The sequence below is a fragment of the Patagioenas fasciata genome, chromosome 1 (genome assembly GCF_037038585.1).
Source record: "Patagioenas fasciata isolate bPatFas1 chromosome 1, bPatFas1.hap1, whole genome shotgun sequence".
NCBI lineage: Eukaryota > Metazoa > Chordata > Aves > Columbiformes > Columbidae > Patagioenas > Patagioenas fasciata.
Genome location: NC_092520.1, coordinates 58,899,061 through 58,915,245, shown reverse-complemented (window position 1 = coordinate 58,915,245; position 16,185 = coordinate 58,899,061). Strand labels below are relative to the sequence as shown.

The window sequence follows — 16,185 nt, the reverse complement described above, 5'->3', positions numbered from 1 at the left end:
AGATTGGATATTAGGAAAAAATTCTTCATGGAAAGAGTTGTCAAGCACTTGAACAGGCTGCCCAGGGAAGTGGTGGAGTCACCATCCCTGACGGTGTTTAAAAGAGGCATAGATGAGGTTCTTAGTGACATGGTTTAGAGGTGGACTTGGCAGTGTTAGGTTAACAGTTGGACCTGATGATCTTAAAGGTCTTTTCCAACCTAAATTATTCTATGGTTCTGTGTTCTTTGCTCCTGATGCACAGCCCTGCTTCCATTAGCACATGCCCATTTCCCTCCTCCTCCTCTTCCCCACACAAACCAAGATTCTGGCTCCTTAGGGAAGTGACATTGTAAATGATGAAGGATTCCTCTACCTGTGTCACAGGTTGTGAAGTACAGTGGAGTGCCAGAGCACAGCACTAAGGTGGAGTAGCGCCCCGTGCCAGCCAGCTGCAGCGGATGCGCCTGCAGAATTCTACAAATCATGAGTTTTTAATTTCAAACAAGTATAGAATCAGTAATATAGTCAAAAATGAGATGCATCTAAAGGTTTGCCATCAAAACAGATTCTTTCCACTGTATTACTTGAAATAATCAGTCAACAGCATTTACTTGTTAATGTAGAACACAAAATGTTGTTCAGTTACGTGCACAGAAATACAGAGAACAATGCTGCCGTGATATTAGATACTTGGTACATTTTTTGTCCCTCCTTTAAAAAGTTCTTTATTGTTTTGCATAACTTTTTTTTCATTCACACACAAAAAAGTTTTACTTGCATTTACACTTACGCCTCTGAAAATACCCTTTTCAGAAATAACAGACTCCAATTTACATTTAGGAAAAGCTACATGAAGATACTACTTAAACACAGCAAATCATTCGTGCTCCAGTTCAACATTCTCTCTAAGCCAAGAAAAAACTTGTGCATTTATTTCTTCCATGACATCATCTGTTGCTCTTCCTTTGACGGCCATCCCATGGTTTGCTTTATCAATCCAGTGGATCTTTTTAGGGGCTTTCATTTTGCTTGCCACACCTTCCAGCAGTTGCTACAGAGAAAATAAGGATGAAAAAGTTAGAGAATGAGCTGCTACAAACTGTGCAACTCATAGATGTCTCTCGTTTTGCCTGTGCAACACATAATGGGAAGCTCTTAAAACTGATCTGCGTGCACATTAAAAACACGCTGATGGAAAAGATGTGATGATACTGTGCTCAGTGATGGCATTTGCTCAAAGGTTAGCCCTCACTCCAACACAGAACAACAGAAAATTAGAACTTCAAAACCTGCAAAGGTCACAAGCCTGTGCAGGCTCCTTCCCCACGCTGATGAAGGAATCCACTTTTATTGCCAGAGGATAGTGCTAGTAATAAAATCACAGAACTTCGCAAGTCAGATTTGGCTACAGTGGCAGAGTAGCAATGTATTAATAATTCCCTAGAGACAGGCTTTGATTACCTTCCACTTTCTCAGCAAACAGATCTAAGCACCAGCTCAAAAAGTCTTAACGATTCCCCCATTAAGAGGGCACCCCAAGGCTGTGCTGGTTGCCAGCCTGGCTGACTTTGGTGGTGACTCCTCATGAAATCATTATGACTCCTTAGAAACTGTCCAAGCATGGAAAATGCTAATTGCACACAGTCCCAAATTCAATCTAAACTGTTCACGAAAAACAGATACTTATTTGCAAGAAAACAACACAGAAAACTGCCATATTCTCATCTCTGCACACCTGCTCTTTATCTCTACAAAAATATCACTGCCACAGAAGTCTGACTTGTGGGTAGAGCTGCTTTGCTAGAATTAGTCATGAAAATGTGCCAAACATGAAACTGATAGCACAGCACAGTATTTGTTTTGTAACTTGAAATGGTTAAAACAGAATAGCAAATAACTCGTTCCTTCCATAGGACACTTTTAATTTGTACAGTCTTATCAAAAAAGACAAAACATTTACATCAGCAGTATTTTAGTGGCCCGAAGATCAATTTGCTAAAGCGGATGATCAAGCACAATCCAGAAGTTTTAAGCAGCAAAAGCAAGTACCCCCAGGCTTCCTTATGTCCAATGAAGTTTTCTACCCAAGGCTTCCTTCAGAAGTTAGATATATATATATATCTTAGAGAAGGCTATTAATCAAAGTCACAGCTGTGTATATCAGTCCAGGTGTCACTCAGACTTGGAATTCCGATTCCCCCATACTGCCCCTTCATAGCAGGATTTACAGGGGTACTCACTTTTTCACACATCTCATCTGCTGATCCTGAGACAAACAGCACCGGACACCTGATAAACAATAAATCTTCATCCCGGAGCTTGGACTGAAGTTTTGGTCGATGCAGTGGGTAAGATAAACATACTAGACCTTGAATAAAGTCATCATCATCCTCCAGGCTAAGCTGGTGTATCACAGAGGCAGCAGCTCGTGAGCCCATGGAACGGCCTTTCTCCCATGTTAAAATAAAGGAAAAAAAAGTGTATCTGCTGTCACTTCATCTACATTCTGTTTGAGGAAACAACTCCTAAAAACAATCCAACTGAGCGTATTTCAGTGTAGCAGTAGTACAAAATGCCAGGGATATTTTTATTCACTTACTCTGTGAAAAATATTAATCCTAATTTCAACATTTTCTGCTAAAATATTTGTCTGGTTATATTACGATTTCACATCCCCACTAAAAAAAAAATACATATATGTATATACATATAAAAATGATAATGGATCCTTTGCAATACTGGAAGGAAAAGCCCATCCTGGGAGCAGGGGAAGAGAGGGACAGGTCCTATGCTCCAGACACTTGAAATTCCAGATAGCAATGCTATTATCTTGTACCTTTTTCCCATGCAACCTAAATCTGCTCAAATTAAAACCAAAATTTTACGCTCCTTACTCCCCAAACGAATCCAGCAAGTGTTTACACACACTTCAAACTTCAGCCTAAAAGCAGAAGGGGAAAATGAAAAAAACAAATAAAGCGTGAACTTGTAGCATTGAGGTCAGTCAGTAATAGCAAGGGGATATCAAAATACCTCCTCAAAGAGGCATATGAGCTGACAATGCTCTGTAATTGAGTGTTGGAAGTGGCTGATTCCAGTGGGATTAACTTGCATCAGCACAGATTTCGTTTCGCTTAGTCAGAGAACATTCAGGGTTTCCCAGATCAAGTTATTCCTCATCACAGCCATCTACTTCCCTTATTCACATAATATAACCAATTTTCTATCTGCCACTAGGCTTTATTTACCAAAATCTGCTTGGGGAAAATGGTTTTCCATTTACCAGTAACCAGAATTTTTCACGACCTGCAGTTAAAAAGCACACATGGATCATCACAGAATTTGCACCCTGTCACTTACAAGTGACAAGGATTTTTTTTCCCCAAAGTACCTGAAAAACATGGTCTATTGCTCTGCCCTTCCTCCTTCTGGAGCAAGATCTGTGGCATCACGAGGACTAGGTCTAGACAGCCATGTTCCCAAGAGAATCCAGTGAAAGCGCCAGGCTGGGTGTCTCCATTTGCGACATGAGAAGTGGTAGCTGCCCCAGCCAGCTGCAAGAAAGCTGAGCTGCAAAACCACCACCAGCACAGGGCTGGTCACCTTCAGACACCCCAATGGAAATCTGTAAGGGGGTCTGGCACCTATGCTCCCATGGCAGTCTGCAGACTTCTAATTAATTAACTAAGGCCATAAAGCATCCAACTGCTGAATTGTTTTCCCTAGGCAACACTGACGAGGGCGATTTTATTCAGCTTGTTCCCATGTTAGACAGCAAGCTTTTAGTGCCCACCTCAACCTGGAACCTGTCGTGCACATCTGTTCACTCACTTCTTACCAAAGTGGGACAGACTTCAAAAATGGAGTAATTACAGATTGGTATAATTAGAGGCAGTATAAAGAGAAAATCATACATACTGAAACAATACCTGCAAGGAAGACACTCGAAAGTTTATAATCATCAGAAAGCTTTAAGTATTCCTAAAGAAATAAGATAAACATTAACATTACAAGTCAGAATTAAGACAGCTGAGAGATCGGGAACTTTTTTGCTGGTAGCTACGAAATACAAAATGGGAAGCTCTTTCAGCACTGCAGATTTAACAAAGAACAGATACATACAAGGTGCTCTCTTGTTTTTTGACAGAAGTGAGTTCATAACATTTTCCAGCAACAACATAATAAACATAAGCAACTTCAAATTAGATTTCAGCAAGTCTAAAATATCAGATGCCCTATCAAGTTACCAAAACATAAATTATTACTGTCTATCAACTTACAGTAAGAGACTGCATGCACACTCTTAGCACATCAAAAGGCAAAATAAGTCAGCAAAAATGCGCTTCCCTGAGGTCCCATACTTCCAATGAGAAGTATAAGACACAAATAGTTATGTCTGACAGAAAAGATATAATTCAGCAACAGATTTTTCAGTTTTTAGAAGGTAACTAATCAGATGCTATCTTCACAGAGGTCTTTGAATTACCTTTATACAGCAGCATATTAATATAAGTTCACTAACAACACTGTGCTGCTTCAAAAAAGAAAGAACAGATCCACATTAAAGCTCGCAAAGTCTAACTTCAAATTAATGTACATATAATCAAAATGACATAATACAAATTAATTCCTTCAGAACTGGACTTGAGTCCCCTATGAAATTTCTGATGCTTAATGCAAAGAGCTCAAGCTACCTTCCCATGCCCCAGTAAAAGTAGCTATATAATCAGGAGAAAATTTCCACTCCTTCCTACACAGTATCACAGTATGTTTGGGATTGGAAGGGACCTCAAAAGACCATCTAGTCCAATCCCCTGCTGGAGCAGGAACGCCTAGGTGAGGTCGCACAGGAACATGTCCAGGTGGGTCTTGAATGTCTCCAGAGTAGGAGATTCCACAACCTCCCTGGGCAGCCTGTTCCAGTGCTCTGGCACCCTCACTGAGAAGAAGTTTTTTCTCAAATTTAAGTGGAACCTCTTGTGTTCCAGCTTGATCCCATTACCCCTTGTTCTAGCATTGTTTGCCACTGAGAAGAGCCTTGCTCCATCCTCATGGCACTCACCCTTTATATATTTATAAACATTACTAAGGTCACCCCTCAGTCTCCTCCAAACTAAAGAGCCCCAGCTCCCTCAGCCTTTCTTCAGAAGGGAGGTGCTCCACTCCCTTAATCATCTTTGTTGCCCTACGCTGGACCCTCTCCAGCAGTTCCCTGTCCTTCTCGAACTGAGGGGCCCAGAACTGGACACAATATTCCAGATGGGGTCCCACCAGGGCGGAGTAGAGGGGAAGGAGGACCTCTCTCGATCTACTGAACATCCCCCTTCTAATACACCCCAGGATGCCATTGGCCTTCCTGGCCACAAGGGCACAGTGCTGGCTCATGGTCATCCTGTTGTCCACCAGGACCCCCAGGTCCCTTTCCCCTACACTGCTCTCTAATATGTAATTCCCCAACCTATACTGGACCCTGGGGTTGTTCCTGCCCAGATGCAGGACTCTACACTTTCCCTTGTTAAATTTCATCAGGTTATTCCCCGCCCAACTCTCCAGCCTGTCCAGGTCCTGCTGGATGGCAGCACAGCCTTCTGGCGTGTCAGCCACTCCTCCCACCTTAGTGGCATCAGCAAACTTGCTGATAGCACACTCAATTCTCTCGTCCAAATCGTTAATGAACATATTGAATAATACTGGCCCCAGTACTGACCCCTGAGGCACTCCACTAGATACTGGCCTCCAACTAGAACTCCGCACCATTGACTACCACTCTCTGGCTTCTCTCCTTAGGCCAGTTTGCAGCCCACCTCAGTACTCTACTGTCTAGACCACACCTCCTCCTTTCTAAATTGATTCTATTATAACAAAAGGTTGTTCATTTTAACAAAACCTAGGTACATGAGAACATCTTAAATACTGTAGCAGCAGCAGAAAGAGATCAATACCTGCATATAACAGTTTAAACTGATTTTGAAATCAATGACTATTTAGGTTCTAGTGCTCTCATATGCTACTCCCAGTCTCTTTTTCTTCAACTCATCCTGTGACCCAGAGGCCCCTTCTCTTTCCCCCAAGTCTTTTTGTCCCAGCTGCCAACTCTCAGAGACCCAGCACAATTCCCAGGTCAGCTTCTTTACTCTCAAAACCACTCCCAAAGCTGTATCCCTTAATCTCCCTCCTTTCACCAACCCTCCCAGAACACCTACCTCTTCTTTCCAGTCTAAATACTTTCATTTTTTCAAGCTGTAAGTTTTCCCACAAAACAACCTTCCTTTCTTCACATCCTCTTCTCAAGCTTGCTTGAGAAATACTCAATTCACATACTTGCTGCAGCTGTTCCAGCTACTGCCCATAAAAATATTGTTCCTGCTGTTTCTGTTCACAGACAGTGCTCCATTTAGCTAACTATCACTTCTATTTTCTCACTGTTGCTTGACTAATCTCTGGTCATAATTTAAGAAATCCATAGGATGACACACATGGATCTAAGCTTTGGCAGAATTCGGTCACTTCTTACCACAACTGTTTTGAAGGCCTTAGTCCTATAAGCAATGTTGAGGCCTTTACAAGTAAACCGCAGGCAGAGAACTCCACGGGATGCAAGATAGGTTGCCAAAGACACTAAGTGAGGGAAATTCATATCTCCTCCAGCTCCATGGGTAAGAATCACTCCACATGTTGGTTTCTTCTCTGGGACAGAAAAGATAGCATCAAGATACTTGTTTCCAAAAGGTATTGTCACTTTAACCTAGAAATGAAACAAAACCCAATATAATAACAATAACAATAACCCACACAAAAAAAAAACCACCACCACCACCAAAAAGAAAGCATGTTCTCGGTCCCCTATTATGCTGAAGAAAAATCAGACAATTTAGAAAGAAACCAAAATTTCAAGTCCACTTTTACTCCTTATCTTTAAGAGTATTAACAAGTAACTCTATCCCTGACTCAAAGGTTTTCTATGCAATAATGGGCAAGTCACCTCATTACTCCATTCCTTATTTTCTCCATTAGAAAATGAAGCAGCAGCAGTTCTGGCTGTCAGGCTTCTGCACATCTCTGCCACATAGACGTGGCTGCCGGCTGCCCCACACATCTGACTGCCATCCTCTGGCATCCTCCACCCATTTCAGCTGGGCCGAGGCTGTAAAGGTGGCAGCCTCATGACACCACCAACAACCTCCTTCTTCCCTGCACAGTGTCTGTGTAGGACCACTGCCAAAAAGAGCCTTTGAGAGGCAGCTGTGGCATGAAATAGTATTTCATCCCATCCCCTGGGTGTTTTCCTTCTTGCTTTCAGAAGCTTCAGCATGTACAGGGGCACATGTGTTGTCCAGTCCCCTTTCACTCAGCTCAACATCAGCTGATCTTGTGTCTCATTCAGCTCCTCCAGAGGTCTGTCACATCTGGAGGTCCTCTGCCAGCCCAATGCTGGCTTTGTCTGAGCCTGTGATGTCACTCTCCTGTCCCTGGGGAAGTTCAGTTTTTGACTTTATGCCGGCTGCTCCTCCGCTGAGTGGTTACTGCTGTCTAATTCAGAAACATTTGCTGGGCTGTGTCTTTATGGCCTGTATTTCTCTCGTTTATGCAGCTGAAGTACCCAGCTGGAGACAACATCCCACAATCAGCTACTGTGCCACCTGGGACCTTTTCATTGAAGGTATAAACAACAGACGAGTAACTGGACCCATCTAATCACTTGGATTAATTTATATATACATGCCTACACTAAGATCATTAAACAAAGAAATAAACTTAACAGCAGAGTCAATTATTCTATCAAGCAGGTATTCTTTATTGACAGCACTGGGGAACACTGGGAATTATTCTCCATAAGTGCTCCAGTGACTGGATGGTCTTGCATTGCTTATATTCACACAATTACTTCATATTCATTACGATTTTTGGAAATTTTGAACACACATCTATACTAACAAATAATTGATGAAGTTAGTTATAATTAATTAGTTTCTTACTTACATCTATTAATTATTAGTTAAATATAAGCTAAGCACTCTGCTTCTAAACAATGTATCACTTAATCTTCTGTCTCACTCTTGTCATGCAGAAGGTTCTAAAACTTGAAAAATATCCCCTTGTTTGCAGGTGGTCAGAAAGCATTTACCACGTCAACTGGCTAATGACGGGTACATCGTTTGTAACTCAGTCATAGTATACATTAATTTAGAAGCTTCTCTTCAATCAAGATGGAAATACTACACTCCCTCAATTTTACACCCCTCCTAGGAAGGCAGCAGCGGCTGCACACCCAGCCCTGGCTACAGAGGCTCCTAACGGGATGGCAGCTGGTGCAGGACCTGACACATTCGAAGGCAAAACAGGCACATGAACCCCCACGGGAGGCTGGGCCGCCTGCAGCCGCAGCTGCTGGGTAAGGCCAAGCGCTGCGGCCCCTCCAGCGCAGCCCGGGGCGGCCTCAAAGGCCGGTGACCCCACAGGGCGACCGGGCCCGCCAGGCCGCAAAACCCGCCCCCGGCTCGGGGCTTCACGGACCCCTCGGCAGGCTGCGGCCGAGGAGGGCAGCCCGCCTCCCGTCCTGACAAACACCCTGAACCGCCAGCCTCCTCCACGGGCGGCTGGTTTCAGCCCTCCCCGGGCTGGCTGGGCGCCGGGAGTAGCGCTAACGGCAGCAGCCATACCTCTGCCGGCCCGCTCATCCCGCTCCTGGCAGCGCCCCCGTCACGTCCCGCGGATGACAACCCTCGTGTCCAATAGCACCCCGCCATTTCAGGGGGCTTCCCCAGGTGGGTGGCTGCCGCCGTGTCTGATTGGCCCAGAGGTGTGCAAGGCCCCGCTCTGAAGGGTGAAGAGCCGGCCTGCGCCTGTGAGGAAATATAATGGCGGACGGGGGCCCGTGTGGAGGCGGCAGCCACAAGCCCCGGGGCGGGCAGGTGTTGGCTGCAGGCGGGGGCTGCGCTGAAGGGAATTTTGAACGGGGATCGGGTTGAGGCATGTTGCGGGGAGCGGCGGGAGGCGATCCTTGAATGGGCGTGGGGAGACCCCGCAGCGCTTGGGGCCCGTCGGGCAGCGGGTCGGTGCCTGCAGCGAAGCGACAGCGCCACAGTCACCGGGGTGACTCTGTGCACATCGTGTGGGCCTCAGGGGCTAGGAACTGTGCTTTTATAAATGTGTTGGTCTGTCAAGAAGGAACATGTCTTACAGTGACTAGAGAGGGAATTTAAAAAGTGATCGTTGTTAATTTGCTGGATTAATTGCATCTGAGTTACGCGGTTTGGAGAGTTCACGCCAATCCGCATAAATACTTCTTACCCGCAAGTGGAAAATAGACAGCTAGTGATAATATGGAAGAAATAAAGACAATTACTTTGCACTTGCTCAGAAAATCGTGTTCTCACTGACTTCAAGGAACACGGATGTGATCCTTACTGTGTGTTGGGTCCCTAGAGTGGCATCAAGTGGTTTTTCTGGCAGCTGTCAGCACATGAGCTACACAGCATTCACAGACAGGAGAGACAGACTACATGGCTAATGTTTTAAGTACTAACATAGAGTTGTCCCCTAGGCTGTGCTTTATTGCATAATAATAATACAAAAAAAAATAGTGTGTTCGTAAAAGCAGCCTTTAACTGATGGAAGGGAGCACCGGTATTTTACAACAATGCTTTGCGATATTTATGTATTGAGTATTTCCCAGATACGTAAAAAAACATTTCTAAAATTATCTATGGCAAGGTGTTTAGCCAGAGATAATGTTTTCTTCCATTATCAGTGTATAAAACATATAAATTAGGAGACCCTATTATTTAGTGGACTGAAGATGCCATCACTGAGTGGAGCTTTGTTTTTCACATATTTATCTGCTGGAAATTAAGTGTGCTCTGACCTGTGCTCTGAGTGTCTTGCCTTTGCTGTGCTGGGTGTTGTCAAACACTGGGATCCAAATATTGCAGCCCCATGAGAAGTGAACCCAGCAGGGCAGCTTGGATGTATCTCAGTGACCACCCGTGCCGTCAAGGTATGCTGGCCTCACAGGCAATTTCCCAGCCCAGGCATTGTTATCGTAAAACGTGTTAAGGACAGAACCGGAGAAGTTCAGCTGTAATCAAGCTGAAAAAGACAGGGAGGTTTATTTGTCTCAGTGTCTACCTTGCCTAAAAAAATGTCAGACTAAAGCGAGATGCAGAAATGTAAAGTTGAATGAAAGCCACCAGCACAGCCTGCACGTGTTGTATGCCTTTCACTGGGAGCTGAGCTGCAGATGGTGTTGAGGCAACTGCTCCTTGAGCCACATTCAGGGAGCCCAGAAGACCAGGGCAAAGAAATTGCTGCAGTTTGATGCCAGATTTACTTGCCTTGGGTGCAGATCACACCATTCCAATTAATACCTAACACCAACAAAGGCTTTATAAAGGAGATACTTGGCAAAAGGGAACTGAGAAGATCTGTTATCCTGAAGCAGTTGGCAGCCTCAGCCTCAATCTCAATTCAGAACAAAGGAAGAAGAGTTAAGGAAAACTTTGTATTAGTTTTCTTACTTTTTCCTTCTTCATTGCTTTCTTTCCTATACTTGATGGACGCTTATGTGCTCTGGTATAGTTTCTATTTTTGGTGGTGGTTTTCTTCTTTCTTGGTCTGATTTTTGCAGTTTCTCTTTTTAAATTTTTCCTCCCTCTTCACCTGCATTTGGTTATTCACCTGCTGTTTCCAGAGCAGTCCTCGTGGAATGTGCATCCTATTAAATCTATCCATTTGTAACCCCCTGCCACTAGAAAACTATTTTATTATGCTTTCTGCATACAGCAAGCTGCCACCAGTGTACTTTCTATTTTCTCTGTTTATTTTCTTAGCCCAGATCTCCTTTCAGTACTTAAAAGTCTACATAAGCACAGCATTCAAGGGAGGCTGGCTAAGAACTGGTATAGTCCTAAGCAATGCACATGAACATGTGAATTTGCAGAGGAAGGAGAGACTCTGTCGTTCTTTAATGCCCTGGTCCATGGGAACACGGTCAGACCAGTCTATTTTTGCCATGCTTTTTCTGCAATAGTTTTACTTCTGGAAGACAACAGTCCTTTCCAGTGGCCCAAGTATTGCTAATATGCCAAAGGTCAGGAACTTTAGATATAAATACATGTATTAGATTCGAAGTCATGGGTGTATTTTTTGTTCCGGGGTTTAGAAGGACTTTTAAGTAGATTCTGGTTGATTTTGAAGTGTGCTGAATAGCTTTGGAAATCCAGAAGTATTTGCTGCCAGGAGTCACTGAAAATCATAATGCTTTCCTTTACATGCTTAAATATGAATTAAGAGTCTAAGTTCCCACTTCTGAAAATCCTGATTATGAGTATTTTCTGAACTTCCGAAGTAATGTTATAAACATATAAGAAAACATGGTTTTGTAGATGCATGTCATAATTTTATAACTTCAACCTTACATCACTTCTGGAAATAGAAAGTTTATTCTGAAAACACTATATAGTGCATAATAATCTAAATTTGTCATCAAATATGAAAATTATGACAGGTATGTGATCTGACGTGTCTTAGTGAGAACATATGTTGTGTGTTATAATAACCTATGCACTGCTGTAAACATGTCTGACAGGTTTGATGTGCCACAGACAGCTAGGTTTGAAGAAACACTGGCTGTTTATCAAAGAATGACGTTATCCCCAATCTAAACTTGGGACCTGTTAACTTTCAGTAGCACATCAGACAATCCCTGTTCTTTTTCTTGTATTATAAATAAAGCTTTTCGTATCAGAGACTTAGGATTATACGCAATAGGAACAACAGATGGGATTTGGTGGACAGCAGGATGACCATGAGCCAGCACTGTACCCTTATGGCCAAGAAGGCCAATGGCATCTTGGGGTGTATTAGAAGGGGGGTGGTTAGTAGCTCGAGAGAGGTTCTCCTCCCCCTCTACTCTGCCCTGGTGAGACCCCATCTGGAATATTGTGTCCAGTTCTGGGCCCCTCAGTTCAGGAAGGACAGGGAACTGCTGGAGAGAGTCCAGCACAGAGCATCAAAGATGATTAAGGGAGTGGAGCATCTCCCTTATAGGATATGAGGAAGGGTTTGACCTTGATGAGACAGGCCTGTGCCCTTGAGAAGCAGAATGAGCAAGTTTTGAGAAAGCAACAGCAAGAAACAGGATGTGGTTCCAGAGCTGCAGCACTGCGTAAACAAAGGACTTTAAGCAATACAGTGATAGAAGAATACGCATGATTACAAGGCTTTAGCCTATCAGCATAGTGCTGATAGCGCGTGGATAGCAGAAAGAGCTATAAAGCATAGAAGTTTGTGTAAATAATGGTCTTTGATCTGTGCCCTGCCAGAGTCCTCTGTTCATCCTCCACACTCCCTTACGAGGAAAGGCTGAGGGAGCTGGGTCTCTTTAGTTCGGAAGAGACTGAGGGGTGACCTCATTAATGTTTATAAATACATAAAGGGTGAGTGTTACGAGGATGGAGCCAGGCTCTTCTCGATGACAACCAATGATAGGACAAGGGCCAATGGGTACGAACTGGAACACAGGAGGTTCCACTTAAATATGAGAGGAAACTTCTTCACAGTAGAGTGGAACAGGCTGCCCAGGGAGGTTGTGGAGTTTCCCTTTTTGGAGACATTCAAAACCCACCTGGACGCATTCCTGTGTAGCCCCATCTAGGTGTTCCTGTTCAGTGAGGGGGATTGGACTAGATGATCTTTCAAGGTCCCTTTCAGTCCCTAAGATTCTGTGATTCTGTGGCCTTTCCCACAAATGATGTGTCAGAATAGATTTGTTATAATGTATAAAAATAATTACAAAAGTATAAAAAAGTATGAGGATTTTTACTGTATTTCAGTGCAAAATAACTAAAGACTGAAGGGTATGTGGGGATGAGAAACAGACCATGTTTGTCTTTTCTCAAGCTTCTTAATAAAAGACCATCACAAAGGGATTCGTTGGTTTCTTTGTTTTAGGCTGGAGATATACATACTTGTTTCAAAAGTTCAGTTCTCTCTCCAAATTAGAAACTCGGCTTTTGACCAAGACCCTACATTTTTTCTTTTCCTGAGGATTCACGTGGATACGCAGCAACACGTGCCCGTGCTGTGTGCCCAACATTCTGCAGAGACAGATGTCAACCACCAGCAAGTTCAGAAACTGTCTTGGCTGTAACTTCCCTTGGGAGCATAGGCTAGTCAGAAGGTGAATTACTCCAGCCAAACTGAAACCATTCCTATTATTGGTAATTCTGTAATTCAGGCTGACAAAATGTATTTATTAGGTGATTTATTCACTTGGCATTAATAACAATATCATTGTTTTATTATTCTAATTTTTCCTGTGATCTCAACTTTCTCATTGTATCCATCCATTGTTAATTACCCTATTCATATTCACACCGTAATACAACAGTAACACACTTACTGTAATGCATATTTGTTAGATAATGATTTTTATGAAACTATGACATGTACAGAGAACTGGTGTCCTTTGCAGCATTGTCTTGGTCACAAACTCTGGGAGCATGGATGACATCAGCTAACAAATGTGCAGTGTATAAAAACTTTCCCTTTCGAACTCCACGAGACTCTTTGGGAACATTCCTGGCTTTGAAATTGTGCTAAATGGAAGGTCCTTACTTTAATTAAGGAAGGTGTCATCACAACGTGTGCTTCTGGATGGCAACTTTCAGATGCTATACATTTCTCAGGGTCTTTGTTAGGGATTTTGTATTCCCTCATTGTTCTCAATTAATGCAAACACTGTTGTTTTCCAGTGGCAGCTGTTACAATTCGTGCGTGTGCTGGGACTGCACTGGGGACTGCTGGCAGGAGGTCGCTCCGGCTATTCTCTCCTCTTGGCTGATGGTGAACTGGCCTGGCCAGGAGCCAGTGGAACAAACCTTTCTGCTCCCGCTGCTGGAAAGGAAGAATTAATAGTTTTGGCTTGTTCGTACAATCTTTGAATGCTGAACTCAATTCCGTGTGTGTTTTCACTTTGAAGTTTCACTGTGTTTCTGTCAGTTGCTTCTTCAGAGGATTAGCTTGGTTAGGGACGGTAAAGAATGTTATTGCCACTGCTAGGATTACCTTTATTGTGAACATTGTGTTAAGATCTGAGGCTCTTTAACATTTAATTCTCAGTCCAAAAAACTGATACCCTCTGCATTCATGTCATCTGTCATCCAAGTGAGTTACTTATCTGGAGTTTATTGCTATTTATAATTATAAACACCATGTTAGAGCTCCTAAATACGGGAACTCAGTTCATTTTGCATCTTGTTGCAAGCTCCTAGGCCATTACCACTTCCATTAACAGACTGATTTATTCTAAGGTGCAGAAAATGACATTGCACCTCTCTTTAACTCACACAGATTCACACAAATTAGAAAATGAAGCTCTTTGTTTGTACAGAAGCTGTCAGAGCACAAGCAACTGCAGAGTAACCCTGAGACTCTGCAAATGTCTGTCGTACCTTCCTCAGTTATCATTCCTCCAGGTAATTTCTTTCATTTATGCAGACATTTGCCTTGTAACCCCACTCTCCAAAGCATTTCAGCAATCCCTCTCAGTCTCATATTACCTGTATATTTAAGAAGCACATTATCTACTCAGTAATCCAAGATATTTCTAAACATAGTGAGTTCCAGAAAGGAGCACATGGAACCCTCTTTGATTTATTCTTCTGTTCCGATAGGATATCACTTGCATCACTGAGAAGGGTTTTCTGGCTTTGCATGTCTGCTGTTGGAAGTTTAATATATATTAGGATTCTCTAGTTTGACAGAAGCAGCAGCAAAGTTTACTAAAGTCAACATCTACTGCTGTTCACAAAATCTGCTGCACTGGTATAGGAGGAAAAATAATTTGGTTCGATGCAACTTAGCAAATCCATTCTTGAGACTATTCAAGAGAGTCCATTTACTTTAAAAGTGCCTAGGAACTGAAATTGAACTGAAAGGTCTAATTATTGGCTTCTCCTTATTTTCCTCTTTTAACTTACACATTGTCATGCATTGGCATATGTAACAGAATAGTTTAATAGACTATTTCAGTTGGAAGGGGTGTACATTGATCATCTAGTTCAACTACCTGACCACTTCAGCGCTGACGAGAAGTTAAAACACATTGTTAATTACATTGTTCAGATGCCTCTAACACACTGACAGGCTTGGGGCATCGACCACCTCTCTAGGAAGCCTGTTCCAGTGTCTGACCACCCTCTTTGTAAAGAAATGCTTCCTGATGTCCAGACTAAACCTCCCAGCTTTGAACCATTCCCACACATCCTGTCACTGGATACCAGGGAAAAGAGCTCAGCGCCTCCCTCTCCACTTCCCCCCCCTCAGGAAGCTGTAGAGAGCCATGAGGTTATCCCCTCAGCCTCCTTTTTTCCAAACTAGACAAGCCACAAGTTCTGAGCTACTCCCTATAGGACATGACTTCCAGCCCTTTCACCAACTCCTTTGCCATCCTCTGGGTACATTTATGGACCTTCACATCCTTATTAAATGGTGGGGCCCAGGACTGCACACGTACTTGAGATGAGGCTGCACCAACACTGAATACAGTGGGATAATCATCTCTTTTGAACAGCTGGTGATGCTGTGTTTGATGCACCCCAGGGTGGGGTTTGCTTTCTTGGCTGCCAGGCTGATACTGAGCTGCTGCTGACCAGCACCCCAGATCCCTTTCTGCAGCGCTGCTCTCCAGCCAGTCCTCTACCAATCATTACTTGCACCCAGGGTTATTCCATCCTAGGTGCAGAATCCGGCATTTGGACTTGTTAAATCTCATCCCATTAATCATAGCCCAATGCTCCAATCTATCTAGAGCCCCCTGCAAGGCCTCCTGTCCCTCTAGAGAGTCAACAGCACCTCCTAGTTTGGTATCATTAGCAGACTTGCTCATGATGCATTCAACTCCTACATCCAAACCCTTGATAAATACATTGAACAGAACTGGTCCTAAGATTGACCCTTGAGGAACTCTGCTGGTGACTGGTTGCCAGCCAGATGTAGATGTAGTCCCATTCACTACGACCCTTTGAGCTCTGCCCTTCAGCCACTTCTTCACTTAGTGCACTGGCTTATTTTCATCCATGAGGCAGGTGACCTTATTACAGAAGGATATCAAGTTAGTTAAACAGGACTTGTCCTTTGTGAACTCGTGTTGACTGTCCCTGATGTTACATTGTTCTTTAAATGTCTTTCAATAGTATCCAT

General features: G+C 43.3%; 1 protein-coding gene across 5 annotated transcripts; it reads right to left on the bottom strand.

Annotated features, from left to right (window-relative positions):
- Positions 1-531: 531 nt before the first annotated feature.
- On the bottom strand, positions 532-8,857 carry TEX30 (testis expressed 30). 5 transcript variants are annotated; one of them, XM_071807174.1, is made up of 6 exons: positions 8,643-8,857; positions 6,497-6,727; positions 3,901-3,963; positions 3,374-3,536; positions 2,223-2,428; positions 532-1,033 (listed from the first exon to the last, which is right to left on the bottom strand). In XM_071807174.1, exons 1-6 carry the CDS (start codon positions 8,727-8,729, stop codon positions 860-862), a joined length of 924 nt encoding a protein of 307 aa, XP_071663275.1. In that variant the 5' UTR covers positions 8,730-8,857; the 3' UTR covers positions 532-859. The 5 variants fall into 5 exon arrangements, with proteins under 5 accessions (XP_071663275.1, XP_071663269.1, XP_065685762.1 ...); XM_071807168.1 differs by lacking the exon at positions 8,643-8,857 and adding an exon at positions 6,965-7,112; XM_065829690.2 differs by lacking the exon at positions 3,374-3,536 and having other exon boundaries at positions 3,912-3,963; positions 8,643-8,846.
- Positions 8,858-16,185: the final 7,328 nt, after the last annotated feature.

What these genes read in the sequence shown, in the direction of transcription:
- TEX30 (XM_071807168.1), bottom strand. Translation starts at nt 7,099, where the DNA reads ATGCCAGAGGATGGCAGTCAGATGTGTGGGGCAGCCGGCAGCCACGTC. An exon ending in ATAAGGAATGGAGTAATGAG is followed by an intron (nt 6,728 to 6,964) that starts GTGACTTGCCCA and finishes TTTCATTTCTAG; the next exon opens with GTTAAAGTGACAATACCTTT. An exon ending in CAGATGAGATGTGTGAAAAA is followed by an intron (nt 1,034 to 2,222) that starts GTGAGTACCCCT and finishes TTTTCTCTGTAG; the next exon opens with CAACTGCTGGAAGGTGTGGC.